Genomic DNA, 13,477 nt, shown 5'->3' with positions numbered 1-13,477 from the left:
AAGCAGAAGGCCCCACCTCTCCTAAATAAGAGCAAGACACATAGAATCTCTGTGATAACATTGTGTGTGGTCATTTTGTGTGTCTTTGAGGTCATTTGTGGCCATTTTGTGAGTCTTTGTAGTTGTTTTGTGTCCATTTAAAGCCATTTTGTGTCTCTTTAAAGTCATTTTGTGTCTTCACTGGTTGTTTTGTGTCTCTTTAAAGTAATTTTGTGTCTCTTTGTCATGGTTTTTGTCTATTTAAAGTCATTTTGTGTCCCCTTTGGTTGTTGTGTGTCTATTTGTCGTCATTTTTTGTCTCTTTGAAGATTTTCTGTCTTTTTGTGGTTGTTTTGTATTTCTTCGTCATCATTTTGTGAGTCTTTGAGGTCATTTTTTGTCTCTTTAGGTTCATTTTCTGTCTTTTTTGGTCGTTTTGTGTCTCCTTGTTGTCATTTTGTGTGTCTTTGTAGTTATTTTGGACCTTTTTTTCATAAATTTGTATCTTTCGGCAGTTTCTTTGCATCTTTTTGCGATCTTTTTTGTGTCTCTTTGTGGTCATTTTGAGTGTTTTCCTGGTCAGTACGTGTTTATTTGAGTGACATTTTGCAGGTGAAGGCCAAGGGGCCCTCTGACACTTTGGGCCCCTTGGCCTGTGCTCAGTAGGCGCATTCAGTCATCAATCCAGGGTGTGTGTCAACAATATTTAGCAAGTTAAACATTGAATAACAGTTTAAAAAAATCAGTACTTGTGCCATTGATAAGCAACAGCAGCATTATAGTTTTATTATCAGCTGCAGGCTTGCCCATAAACCTGTCTGCAAAACAGAGGAGTCTCTTTTAATTTCCAGTCTGTACATTGGTTTTATTAAGGACAACATTTCAGTCTAATAATCCATCTTCTACATGCATTTCCCCTGTCACCACATAGCGTAAATATTCTGTCCCTATCTGCCCTCACATAACTTGCTCCGGTCATTTTTTTCTGTCTGTCAGTACTGTGCCAACTCCTCCAGCTTCACAAATATGATAAGACCAAAGCTGCAAGAACTCTTCCAGCACTACGGTAATGGTTAACCAGATAATTCACGAAGGGGTGGGAATAGAAAACAGTCAGAAGTTATTCTGTCTTCTGTTCTGTGCTTGCGCGCCTTCAATGAGTTGAATTCATTCATAGCAGGACTCAGAATGGAGGAGACGTTGCAACAAGAGACACAAGAGTCGGAATATAAAAATCCCAATGAGGACCAAGGTAACTTTTACAATATTCTTCACTTTTTTTTTTCTTTTTTTTTTTTTTTAAAAGTTGTTACTGCAGTATTCCTGCACTAGAAAGTTGAATGAACCGGTTATTCATTCGCATGCTGTGTGGAGGCTTTTGGTCAGCTCAGACAGAAATACTTTAATCTACAGATAAGCTGCTGTTACTACATATGAGAGACATTTTTAGCCTTTATTTAAAGTATAGTGTGGAAATGTTCCAGTCAAAGACTTGCCAGTGTGTAGCTGAAAGAAAAAATGTCCATAAACACATCTTTATGTGCCATTCGTCACTCACATTTACTGGTCATGCATAAAAATATACTTCTCTGTGTCTCTATGATTTCATACGGCCCTTGATATAATGTTTTCTCTGTTTTATAGGTGGGATCCGTCGCAGGTTGCGAGACAGGGACCTTCTCAGGAAGAGAAAGGCTGAAGCAGAAGAGAAGGAGACTAACCAGTGGGTTTTGGGGTAAATTTATAGAAAAGCACAGTCAGTGTGCAGTGACCTACATTTACAGCTATGTTCATGTTGACTAACTGTCATAGGTTTAGCAGTGCGGACAGTATGTACTAATGCAATGATACAGTGAATAGTTGTTTTGAAGCAATGCAGAGTAAAAATAAAAAGCATGATTGATTGATTCAGGAATGTTTAGTGAGGCTGCATTAACAAAACTTGCAGTATATAACACTGCACTGTACAATGCGCGGTTGAAGCATTATCAGCACTCCAGCTGCTTATCACTCCTCTGCTTTATATTGAATATGGAGCAAGAGGAAACCAAAGGTTGCTCTGGTGTTTCTATTGACGCCCCAGATCCAGGTCAAGGACTTTGTACTATTAGCTTTTGCCAAAGAATCACAAAGAGCTGTATCAATGTCCACTTTTGTTTGGGTTGATTACAATTGCTGCACTCTCTCAGGGTGGAGAGACAGAGGAAAAGACCCAGGGCTGATGGTGGCACGAAGAGGAGGGGAAGGCCCAGGAAGAGCGAGCCCCCACCGGAGATATCTGTCATTCTGGAGGAGGCAGAAAACCCTCCAGATGCTCCTGCAGTAGTGGTGGTGCCTGAGCCTGCTGAGCTCATCCCAGATCAAACACCAGGCTCTCTGACGCTCTCACTTGCTGTGGAACCACAACCTCCAACTGTCCTTGCCGCCCCGGCTCCTCCACTGGTGTTTGGATCCATCCAAAGCGCCGTCTTTGCTCCCACTCTGACGTCTCCAGCTTTCGTTGACCCGACACCAGCCTCTTTTTCACCATCAGCTCTGGCTCCATCTCTAGCTGCAGCTCTGGATATGGCGCCAATCCCTGTCCAAGAATCACCTGTCCAAGCTTCAGCTCCAGCTCCAGCTCCAGCTCCAGCTCCAGACACTGTCCCAGCTCCAGCTCCAGACACTGTCCCAGCTCCAGCTGTGACCCAAGCCCCTGTTCCAGCTGCAGATCCTGCTCCTCCCACAGCTCCTCCCCAGGTGGAGACCTTCTACTCAGAGTCTCAAGGCAGGGAGCTCCTTGCCCCAGTCCTGATTGAGGACTTGGGTCCAGATGAGGAAGAAGACATTGCTCCATCTCAAGACAAAAAGGCTGATGAAGGTAATACAGAGGAAATTATAATTGGCAGGACTCAGGAGGATGAATGGTGTGGAAATATAAGAACATTTGCCTGACTGAAGAGTTTAATTTGTCTTAATTTTAACTGTATCCTGTCTTTTTTTTTATTTATTTATTTTTTTTTTAGAGTTGACTGAGACACCGTTGATCAACGTATCCGAACAAAACGAAACGTTCTCAACTCTAACCTTGACCTCAACACCTCCTCCACAAAGATATTTCCAAGGATTCTAATTCTCCAAAACACACTTTTCAGATACTGCCTCGACTCAGACTACATCCTCTTTGTACCTGAGTATAATTTTGGTTAGTGTGCAGCCTGTTGGTTGCAGAGAACAAACACGTTGAGCATATATGCATTGCTTATTTGACAAATGTATGAATTCAAACCCAACCTGTATGCTTATTTATTCTGGTGGTGTGCTTCACTGCGAAGCTCATGAATTCTATTTTGTATTTTGCATTTAGTAAACTGCAAATTTTGCCTGCTTGTATTTAAAAGTAAATGGTATAAATCACTGGTAATGATTGTGTTTGTAATTGTGGATTTATTTGATAGACTTTTGTAAAAGTTGTTTTTCACCGAATAAAATAAAAATGCTTACAATCATCTAACTGTGGTCATTATTATTATGTGATAAATGTGTGATTAGTAATACAATAAAAGAGATTTCCTTTAAATTTATTAATAGATTTTTATTAATCCCTCTATTTACTATCTTACAAAATGTGTGAAGATCATAGATTATAATGGTGTGTTTGTACAGGCTCCTATGAGACAGTCATAAATGTATTGTATTTTATTATTGCTTAGTTTTTTGAGGATCTTTCTGCTTTTGTATCACCCAGAATTTGTCTTTTTTTCCACTTAGATGGAGAAATTTAACTATGGTCAAATTTTATCAGATGAAATACAAATACTCTAAAAAATAAATCTTGTTTTCTGCTCTTATAGGCCTTTGGAATAACTGGCTTTACTTAATCTGCCTGTAAAACTTTTATTTTGTTGATGATATACTGAGGTGGAAGAGCATTTTGATACAGTGCTGAGGAGTAACTAGTTACATGTAAACAGTTATATGCAGTTAAATTACAAATTAAATCTAACTGTAATCAGTTGCAGAGAAAACACGTTATTAAATTACAGTTATTAATCAAAATACTGGTGATCATAAAGGGGTTACATCCACTTTAACTTAGCTAAAAGTTTATTTGTAGAATAAAACTTTAATTCTGTTGCTTTGCGTCTTGTCATCATGCAGAAATGCCTTCTTTTGGCAAAGTCTATTTCTGGACATTTTCAGCTTTATTGCCCAGTTTAAAACATTTGTTAGTAAAGTAATTAAATGTAATGAGATACAGTGCTTTTAGACAGTAATTAAAATAGTTACATTACTTATTATATTTTTACCTAGGGTAACTAGGCCTAAACTGTAGCCTTACATTTCAAAACCTTACCAACACTGACAACACCATGATGTCAAAATACTCCATTACAACTAGAAGTGGTGGAAGTGGAACTGTAACTACTTTATATTCTGTTTCATCCATGATAATGCATTGTATTAAGTGAGACAATGTTATATGTTGTGTAAAATCTGAATTTGTAGAGTGTCAATCTCTCAGTTTAATGCAGGAAAATATTTCCTTCTGAGATACAAGTAAATGCCTCTAGTGTTCTTAATAACTGGATGTCCTTTTAGATTGCAACTTTGCCTCAAGTTTTGGCACCAAATCACACATTTTACGATCATTACATTCATGTGACTTAAAAAAAATCATTTCTTCTTCATGTGTTCAAAGAAGTCTTTTAAACTGTATGCCCTGATTTGTTTGTTTGTTTATTTATTTTTTTGTGCTTTGTTGTATTTTAGATAGCCTTGTGTAACATCTTGGCCAAGGGACAACAGATGAGAAATAGCCTCTGGGCTAATTCTGGCATTGTTATATCACTTTGTAGTCATGTTGTGTCTTTTTAAAGTCATTTTGTGTCTTTTTTTTGGTTGTTTTGTGTCTCTTTGAAGTCATTTGTCATTTTCTTAGTGGGTTTGTGTGTCTTTGTGGTCCTTTTTAGTCTCTGTGAGGTCTTTTTGTGTGTCTTGAAGTCATTTTATTTATTTTTTGGTCATTGTATCTCTTATGAGGTCATTTTGTGTCTCTTTTAAGTCATTTTGTGTGCTTTTTGGTTGTTTTGTGTCTGTTTGTTGTCATGTTTTGTCTCTTTGAAGTGTGGTTGTTTAGTATTTCTTTGTTATCATTATGTGACTCTTTGAGGTCTCTTTAACTTCAGTTTGTGTCTGTTTTGGTCATTTTGTGTCTCGTTGTAGTCATTTTGTATTTCTTTGTAGTTGTTTTGGACCTTTTATTTGTACATTTCTGTCCTTTTGCAGTTCCTTTGCATCTTTTTGTGTCTCTTTGTGGTCATTTTGAGTCTTTTTCTGGTCAGTATGTGTTTATTTGAGCGACATTTTGCAGGTGAAGGCCAAGATTACCATGTGTATTTATTAATTTGCACTGTCCCTTCTTAAAATAACTAAACTAAATTAAAACAGACTAAACTAAATGTACCCAAAAGCAATACTTGAGTAAATACATTCCAACACTGACTGTACAGTGTAATGTTGGATGCTTTTGTGTGGGCTTCTTGTTCTGCATTCTTCAATAAAGCTTGTTAAAAAAAATAGTAAATAATGAGCCATAGTTGTTGCTGCCCTCTGCTGACATAACACCTGCAGTGCAACTTTATCAATGACTCCTGCAACATTCATGCGTAGTTCATGCTTACTGGCCCCAAGTAGTGTTTTCTACCAACGTGTATGTTACAGTACACATTACAGAGTATAACATGTTGTTGTTGAGCTGCTCAGATGAGCTGTCAGTTATTATGTGATCACCTGAAACACTGCTGGTTGGCCAACAGGAAGTCAACATGTGCTTCCGCATGGAGAAACACCCACGTGTTTCGTCAGCGTGTGGGTTTGTTGCTGTTTAGCAGCAGCAGCTAGTTAAAGGCTAACATATTGAAGACTGTGTGTTCTCCTATATAACAGTAAGATGAGCCCTGTGTGTGACTGCTGCGGTGAGCACATTAACAACCTGAAGCAGCAGGTTTCTGTGATGAGAAAAGAAATAAAGAACCTGAGGTATGTTCACAACACCGCACATTGAGTCAACAGCTGGAGACATGAGTGCACCACTGACCTTTGTGACAGCTGTAACTATAAATGTTTCTCTTTAGACATGGTGTATAGTAAGGTTAAGTGACATCTTATCAATATGTTTTCTGTTATGGACGTTTAGTTCTATAAGATTTGCCCTGTTTCTTTGCAGACATGACATTCATAACATAATACACATATTATCTGTACCACTGCTGACATGGTATGTACTCTTCTTTAACAGGCAGATGTTGGACAGTGCAGTTAGAGCTCAGCGCAAACACATGATATCCATTCAGTCGGCTGTGTCAAAGATTAGACCCTGTGAACCTGTTAAAGACCAGCCTCCACCACCACCACCAGCAGTGTCACCACAGGCTGCACTAGAGCAAGGTAATTACCATTAGTTCAACTGTGCAGTCACCCACAGCAGTGATGTAAAAGACAGGACTTCTGCAGGAGAACAAATCTACAGTTTTTCTTCATCACATCACATAAGAAAGAACTTAATCTATCCTAAAGGAAATTTATGTGTCAAAGATGCTCAGTATACAAAGTAAAATAAATGATAATAATGATAATAAACTTTATTTATATGCACCTTTCATACAAGAAATGCAGCATAAAGTGATTTACAATAAGGGCAGTATAAGCACTGAGTGCTTCACATGAAAATAGACATAATGGACACAAAACAGTGTAAGACATGGAGTTGTAAAACTATAAATCATAATATCAAGTAAGATTTTTAAAGAGTTGCAGCAGCGTGAAACGTAGAAATAAAGAGTGTCAGACCTGTATCAGGAAGTCAGAGCTAGTTAAAGGTTAAAGTGAACAGATATGTTTTTCCATTCTTTAAAAAATATTTAGTGTTAGCGTCCCTGGCATCTATAGGTAGTTTGTTCCATAGCTTTGGGGCATAATTAACAAAGGCTTCTTCCAACTGTTGCTGGGAACCTACAATAAACCAGCAGCAGAGGATCGCAGTGTTCTTGGAGGCAAATAGTTAACAAGGGAGTTAGTGATGTAGCTCGGTCCCAGCCCATGTGGGGCTTTGTGTATAAGGAGGAGGAGCTTAAATGATGGGCTTTGTCTTTATCTTTTAATGATTGATTTTTTTAATTGACTGATTAGTAATTTAGTTACAAAAAAGTCACTAAAATAGTCAACAAAAAAGTGCCAATCACAGTTGTACAAGGTGACATCTTCAACTTGTAACCCAGCAGTTCAGAATCCACATAAATTTACAGTATAATGAATTAGCAAGTTTGATTATTTTTGTGTCAATCGATAAATCATTTCAGTTCTTAGATAAACTTGTATACTGTATATGTATCATTTATATATACAGTACATACTGTAAAACTTCAATTAAAAGCCTAGTCCTTTGTAGAGAGGTGGAGTCCTGTAATGAGTTTGTATCCTTCTTCTATTCCCATCCCACTTTTATACTTTTAAGTTTACTCTATTTATTTATTTACATTTTTTCCCTTCTCTTGCTTTTCCCTTGTTTTTCCTTTTTTTTCTTCTCTTTGTACTCACGAGTGCACATGTAGTCAAACAGGTTTGTTTGTATGTACACATAAACACATTTATTTATTAATCATTATTATAGGTATCTCATTTACTTTCTTTTTCCTCGCAAGTGTGAATGTCAGGTACATCTTACTGCACTTGAACACTTCACTGTACGTATCTTAAAACTGGATAGACGTTACTTTGTACAGTGATCAAAGTACTGTGTACTGTGTGAGCCATGTAAAAACTGTATTGCTTGTATAAAATGCTGAATAATGTGGAGTTAAAAAAAAGAAAAAAGTGAAGTCCCTTCTACTAGCCTGGTGCAGCTACACATTTTGACAAATAAACGCCTGTCTCAATTAGACGCCTCGTCTAGTTGCCACTTAATTTATTTATTTATTTATTTTTTTAGAAGTTCTTCAGGTGTATAAAACTGTATTGTCGGCTATCTCAAATCATGTGTCCATTCCTCGATTACCCTGTAAGTTATTCATATTTCTTTAGTCCATAAGGGTCCTCAGATCAAAAGAATCAAAAGGATTTTTCATAAAAATTAATTAAGTTGTGAGTATTGTTTTAACAGGATAAAGTGGTGGTTTGTCGGTGCACCAGGTACCTTAATCCTCGAGTACCCTAAGTCTCACTCTCTGATGTGCTGTCTGTCAGAGCTAGATCAAATTAATGATTCATAATTGATTTATTATCTGAAGCCAAAATTTTAAACAAGTAATATTCATAGTGGTTTAAATAAACAGTTCAGATCTTTGCTTAGCCACAGTTTTATGTGAAAGGAATTAAAGGCCTGTCCCAAATAGAAGTGATTTAAGCAAATAATAGCTCGGGCTATTAATTGAAGTTTTACGGTAGTTCAGTAAAATAAAAGTAGAAAAAAAGATGCGAGGAGCAAAGTATAAATGACAGTGGAACTCATGAATGAAGGTGCAGAGTACTGGTTACTGTGTTATAAATTACAAGCAGCAGAAAAAAAAGCGTTGTAAATGTTATAAAGCGTAACTATGTTGTTGTCTGTTTAACACTCCAGGAAACATCCACACAGTCCCGATTGGCTACATCACCTCCTGCTTCTCTGTGAAGAACGGCACACCCAGACAGCCCACCATTTGTGGTCCCTCCAGAGCCGAACTGCGCATCCAGCAGAGTGTCTTCAATAACCCCGAGCACGCTCTGGTGGGCCTGGAGCAGTACTCCCACGTCTGGTGAGTCTCATACAGTTGGTGAACTGCATGCTTGAACTTGATCTCTGTGGATCTGTCACAGTCCAGTCCATAGTTTGGAGTTGCAGTGAGAGTAGTGTTTTTGTAGGCCATTGGGGAAGTTCGATGGATAGATGGATAGATAGATGGATAGATGGATAGATAGATAGATGGATAGATGGATAGCTGGATGGATAGATGGATAGATGGATAGATAGATAGATGGATAGATGGATAGATGGATAGATAGATGGATAGCTGGATGGATAGCTGGACAGATAGAGATAATCACCGTATTGAAGTGTTGTGGGTCTTTGAGGTGTGCCTACAAACTCAATTTGAATTTTAATCTTCAAGAGTCTTATATACAGTTGATACACAAAGCATTTTCATTTTAGAACTTGAATGCAACAAAGTATAAATTAAAACCTGTTAAAGTGCGTTTTCATTGAGACATTTGAGGTGAATTGCGGACTTTCCCAGCAATTTGCCTCGGGACAAATGAAGTTCTATGTTCTGTCTTCTAGCTTATAATTTCTTACCTTGAATGAGTAGTCCTTCCACCTGTCTTATAAGAGTGTATGAAGCCATGTCAGACTGCTACTAAGGGCTGTATAAACAACTTTATTTTGCTTCTTTCAGGTAATATTTGTAACTTTTTTCTTTAGCAGCACGTTTTTGTTGTCTTTCTATATATTGCTTGTAGACTGATGATTTAGGATTTAATTTTCCATTTTGCAAACAGTGTTTTGACCCTTTCGACATAACCACCTTCGCACACATACAGACTTTATGTATCTATTGTTTATTTCATGCCATATGTGTTTTCCACATGTGGTTTCCAACAGGATCATCTTTGTCTTTCACAAAAATGGGCACCTGAGTTATAAAGCCAAAGTGAAGCCTCCTAGACTCAACGGTCAGAGAGTCGGAGTGTACTCGACACGCAGTCCACACCGACCAAATGCCTTGGGCCTGACTTTAGCTAAACTTGATAAAATTGTAGGTGAGTAAATGTGTCTACTCTTCAATGGCTACTGTGTGTATTTGTCTTTGTGAGGAGCTTTTTACAAATTTGGCAGAATGTAAACATGTTAGCATTTTTAAACTCTGAATACCAAATTGTTTTTTCTTGTTTCCAGTTAAATTAAATATAGTAGAAGTCTAATATTCAGTTGTCAAATTTAACCTCAGCCACAGAAACAAATGCATTCCTGCTTATATTTTCTAGGTGACACAATACACCTATCAGACATTGACATGATTGATGGCACCCCGGTCCTGGACATCAAACCCTACATCCCAGAGTACGACTCCCCCCACACCAGGATGGGCTCTGAGCCTTATGATTCAAACACAGAGCGACCACAGGCGACTGCTGGGTCACCAAAGGAGTCAACAGACACATTTAACCTCCACAAGGAGTCAGAGGAGCAGTCAGACCTAAAAAGTGGAAGAACTGATGATGATGACTTGAGGAGACTTCTCTCAAGAGACAAATCCGAAGCCGATACTCCAGTCACAGATTCATCTCAGTCAGTCACTGCTCGGTTCTCCCTCCACAAAGACCTCCACAATGTGCTGGAGGAGGTCAAGGCCTATGTGAACCAAGGTGACCTTTGCCAGCTGAGTTGTGCCAGCGAGGTTCAAGTGTCAGATTTCCCCAAATCCAAACCACCAGAGTCGACAGTGGACCACCCTTGCTATGGAGAGGAGGCCTACAGCACCATCGCTGGGTGGCTCAGAGAGCCTCCTGTTGGCAGTCTGGAGGTGCGCTTCACCCCAAATGCTGAAAGGCAGTTAGCAGACTTTGTTCCCACGTCAGGTAAGCCAAACTTTCAACACTACCCTTTTTAACAGAGAAAAGGGTGATGTTCTGTTTGTGTCCACAAGAGGGTGCTGTTATGAAAGACCTGATTATGAAACCAGGCATCCAGTAACAAAATCCGCTTTATTGGAAAAGTGTGTGTACACAGAGAGGGACCTGTGACTCCGGTTTTAAGTTGCTCTCAGTGTGCTCACGCAGGATAATTTACAGTCGACATACAGCTAAAATCAGCGACAGCAGAGCTAAACAAAAACATGACAAAGCAGAACCAGTATGTCCACACAAGTATGTTACAAAACAGGTGTGCAGTGGGTGGTTATGTATGGCAGAGGTTCCTTATCCTTTTTCAGCCAAGGACCCCTGACAAGATAAAGTATGTAACAGGGACCTCCTCATATATGTCCCTTGAAATTATTTGACCTATTTTACACTTCTATCATCTTAGTCGTGTTATACAAGAGAAATGTATTATAAATATGCTAAACATGAATTAAAAATGTCTGCGGCAAGTCAACACAGAATAACCACAGGAAGTAACACTGGACATAAACAAAATATCAAAGGCAAATCAATTAAATATTAAAGTAAAGATTTTATATCATACTTATTTAATTTAGATTACAGCTACTGTTGGTAACTTCTATGAAATAACTCTTTTTCATATGTGCTGGAAGTGTCACTCCATCCACACAGTTATACATGAGACAGATAGTGAAAAAAATCATGTACCTCCTCTTCCTCCTATTGCCTCTAAAGGCATTTGCTAGAATTTACTGTAGCACTGAAAACAACCAATCGGAGTCTCTAACGCAGCTATCAGTCATGTCAATCACTGCTCATGAGCTGCAGTCAAACTGTCAAACTTTCTCACCTCAGATGTTTTCAGACACGTGTTATTGTACTGTTTTGCTGTAAAATGAGAAAGCTTGTGACCCTGCTGCCTTGTTGGAAATAGTAATGCAACACACCAAGCATCACCGAGAGGCCAGAACAAAACATTCTTATTTAAACAGTACTAAAACAGAGTGCCCCAGGAATGGGTCCTAAAACTCGGAAAATTTCACACTCCTAGTTCCCTTGTCTTGAAGTCAGTTGGTTTAAGAATGGGTTTTTGGTCCAATGCCTGAAATAATATTTTGAATATTTTGTTCTACAACATAAAATACATCAGTAAATACCCCACTTGCGAATTTTGAAGCTTTTGTATGTCTCAAAATGGCGGTTGCTAACAAGTGGCTACATGAGACTACAGAACTTCAACATGCTGTTGTGGTGGCAACGCCAAGGTCATGTGACTGTGGTGTAGTTTGTTTATAGCCCAATGGTAGATTTTACTTATGGTGATTTCATTTAGACTTCAAAAATCACAAAAGTGGTGTTCTTTGTGAAGATTATCTTGCTGAACAAAACATGTAAGTATCATAAATGTATTTTCTATAGAGCTTCCAATGGAAATCCAAGGGAAAAAAACCCAGAGGGACCCAGGGCACGCTAACTTCCACCTATAGAAAAACGTCATCCCTAGAGCACTCTATAAGTTGAAAACATTTGAGGCAACAAATAGGCAGGACTCCTCAGGTCTGATTGGTTGTTTTCATTCGTATACAGTAAGGCCATTAGAGGCACCACGAATTGGAGGAATATATTTTTTTTTTAACAGATTATCTGTCTAATGTACTTCTGTCAGGATGAAGTTATATTTGACACTGATGACAATGATGGGTGTATAAATAATTCACAGTATAACAGAGTGCTTCCACTGAAAAAAACCCCCATCAACTTCCATGTCACACAGGAGCCTCTGAAAGTGACAGACCCAGATTCAAGTTCCTGCGCAGTCCGGAGGAGGCTGCTGCGGCCATCAGAGGGGTGCTGTCAGCAGACCCACGGTCAGTCTACAGGCGGACACGCTGCAGAGACAGACTGTTTTTCTTCACCCTGGACACGGCTGACATCACCTGCTGGTTTGGACAAGGCTTTGCTGAGGTATTGCAGGTCCGACCTGTGGAGCAGCACGTTGCCTCAATGTGAGAAACTCTGGAAAGACTCAAAAACGAAGCCTGTCAAATGTTTCTCACTATTTGCAGGTAATTTCTCTACATACAAATGTGTATTTCAGTGGTGTGATTGATCATGTAAGCTTTCTTTAAATCAGACATATAAAAGATGTGGAACATAACATTTTTTATCTGTAGAATTAATAAAAGATTTTTGAAACAAATGCTTTTTTGTTTTTTGTCCTTATCTGCTCTGTTACTGACAGGAAGTGATAATGGGGCAGAAATGGTAGATAATAAAAGATGTAGTTCATTTCTATGGCTGGTCCGGTAAAAATGATCTAGAATAGTAGTGACTGTACAAAGGTACTACACTATCAAGCTCTTCTCATGAAGTATTAATGGCTTGACCACTTGGCCCGCACATCTTCATGATTTCGAAAATTGGTTGCATGTTTACCTTTGGTCAAGATTTCTTTTGGTTTCTTCTGGTGTAGATTTCTTTGTTGTATCATTTCCATTTTCATATCTTTTTTCTTAATTTGGAGGAAGTAAATGCCCCTCTACTCAACTGAATCATCATGAATGAGTGGACTTTTTTGTTTGTTTTTTTTCTTGTAATGTATCACTGGTATAAGTCATAACCCATACTACCAGTGACTACATCACTCTCTAACTATAGCTTTACAGATGTGTTTTTGAGTCGGGGGGAGGAAGAGAGTGAAATCGTGAAATTACTCTTTAAGCATTGAATTTATATAACTTAAATTAGGTTATTACCTTCAGCTGAAGAAGCCTTACCATACTTTTTTGGATAAAATTAAAGGTAACAATGACAAAACCACTGAGAGTCATCTTTTGAGAAATGTTTGGTGGAAACACAAATACACAGTGTCTAAGAA

General features: G+C 38.4%; 2 protein-coding genes across 3 annotated transcripts; both read left to right on the top strand.

Annotated features, from left to right (window-relative positions):
* Positions 1-1,063: 1,063 nt before the first annotated feature.
* On the top strand, positions 1,064-3,466 carry hemgn (hemogen). 2 transcript variants are annotated; one of them, XM_050043891.1, is made up of 4 exons: positions 1,064-1,231; positions 1,624-1,702; positions 2,169-2,839; positions 2,985-3,466. In XM_050043891.1, exons 1-4 carry the CDS (start codon positions 1,168-1,170, stop codon positions 3,089-3,091), a joined length of 921 nt encoding a protein of 306 aa, XP_049899848.1. In that variant the 5' UTR covers positions 1,064-1,167; the 3' UTR covers positions 3,092-3,466. The 2 variants fall into 2 exon arrangements, with proteins under 2 accessions (XP_049899848.1, XP_049899847.1); XM_050043890.1 differs by having other exon boundaries at positions 1,065-1,231; positions 1,624-1,714.
* Positions 3,467-5,818: 2,352 nt separating this feature from the next.
* trmo (tRNA methyltransferase O) lies at positions 5,819-12,790 on the top strand. Its single transcript, XM_050043877.1, has 6 exons — positions 5,819-6,000; positions 6,260-6,408; positions 8,579-8,753; positions 9,599-9,756; positions 9,982-10,575; positions 12,374-12,790. The coding sequence occupies exons 1-6, from the start codon at positions 5,912-5,914 to the stop codon at positions 12,607-12,609; spliced, it is 1,401 nt and encodes a 466-aa protein (XP_049899834.1). The 5' UTR covers positions 5,819-5,911; the 3' UTR covers positions 12,610-12,790.
* The last annotated feature ends 687 nt before the right edge of the window (positions 12,791-13,477 follow it).

Source organism: Epinephelus moara, chromosome 5 (genome assembly GCF_006386435.1).
Source record: "Epinephelus moara isolate mb chromosome 5, YSFRI_EMoa_1.0, whole genome shotgun sequence".
NCBI lineage: Eukaryota > Metazoa > Chordata > Actinopteri > Perciformes > Serranidae > Epinephelus > Epinephelus moara.
The sequence above is the reverse complement of the archived record's forward strand: the minus strand, read 5'-3'. Positions and strand labels throughout refer to the sequence as shown.

What these genes read in the sequence shown, in the direction of transcription:
- hemgn (XM_050043890.1), top strand. Translation starts at nt 1,168, where the DNA reads ATGGAGGAGACGTTGCAACAAGAGACACAAGAGTCGGAATATAAAAAT. An exon ending in AAATCCCAATGAGGACCAAG is followed by an intron (nt 1,232 to 1,623) that starts GTAACTTTTACA and finishes TCTGTTTTATAG; the next exon opens with GTGGGATCCGTCGCAGGTTG. An exon ending in ACTAACCAGTGGGTTTTGGG is followed by an intron (nt 1,715 to 2,168) that starts GTAAATTTATAG and finishes GCACTCTCTCAG; the next exon opens with GGTGGAGAGACAGAGGAAAA.
- trmo (XM_050043877.1), top strand. Translation starts at nt 5,912, where the DNA reads ATGAGCCCTGTGTGTGACTGCTGCGGTGAGCACATTAACAACCTGAAG. An exon ending in GAGCAGTACTCCCACGTCTG is followed by an intron (nt 8,754 to 9,598) that starts GTGAGTCTCATA and finishes GGTTTCCAACAG; the next exon opens with GATCATCTTTGTCTTTCACA. An exon ending in AGACTTTGTTCCCACGTCAG is followed by an intron (nt 10,576 to 12,373) that starts GTAAGCCAAACT and finishes CATGTCACACAG; the next exon opens with GAGCCTCTGAAAGTGACAGA.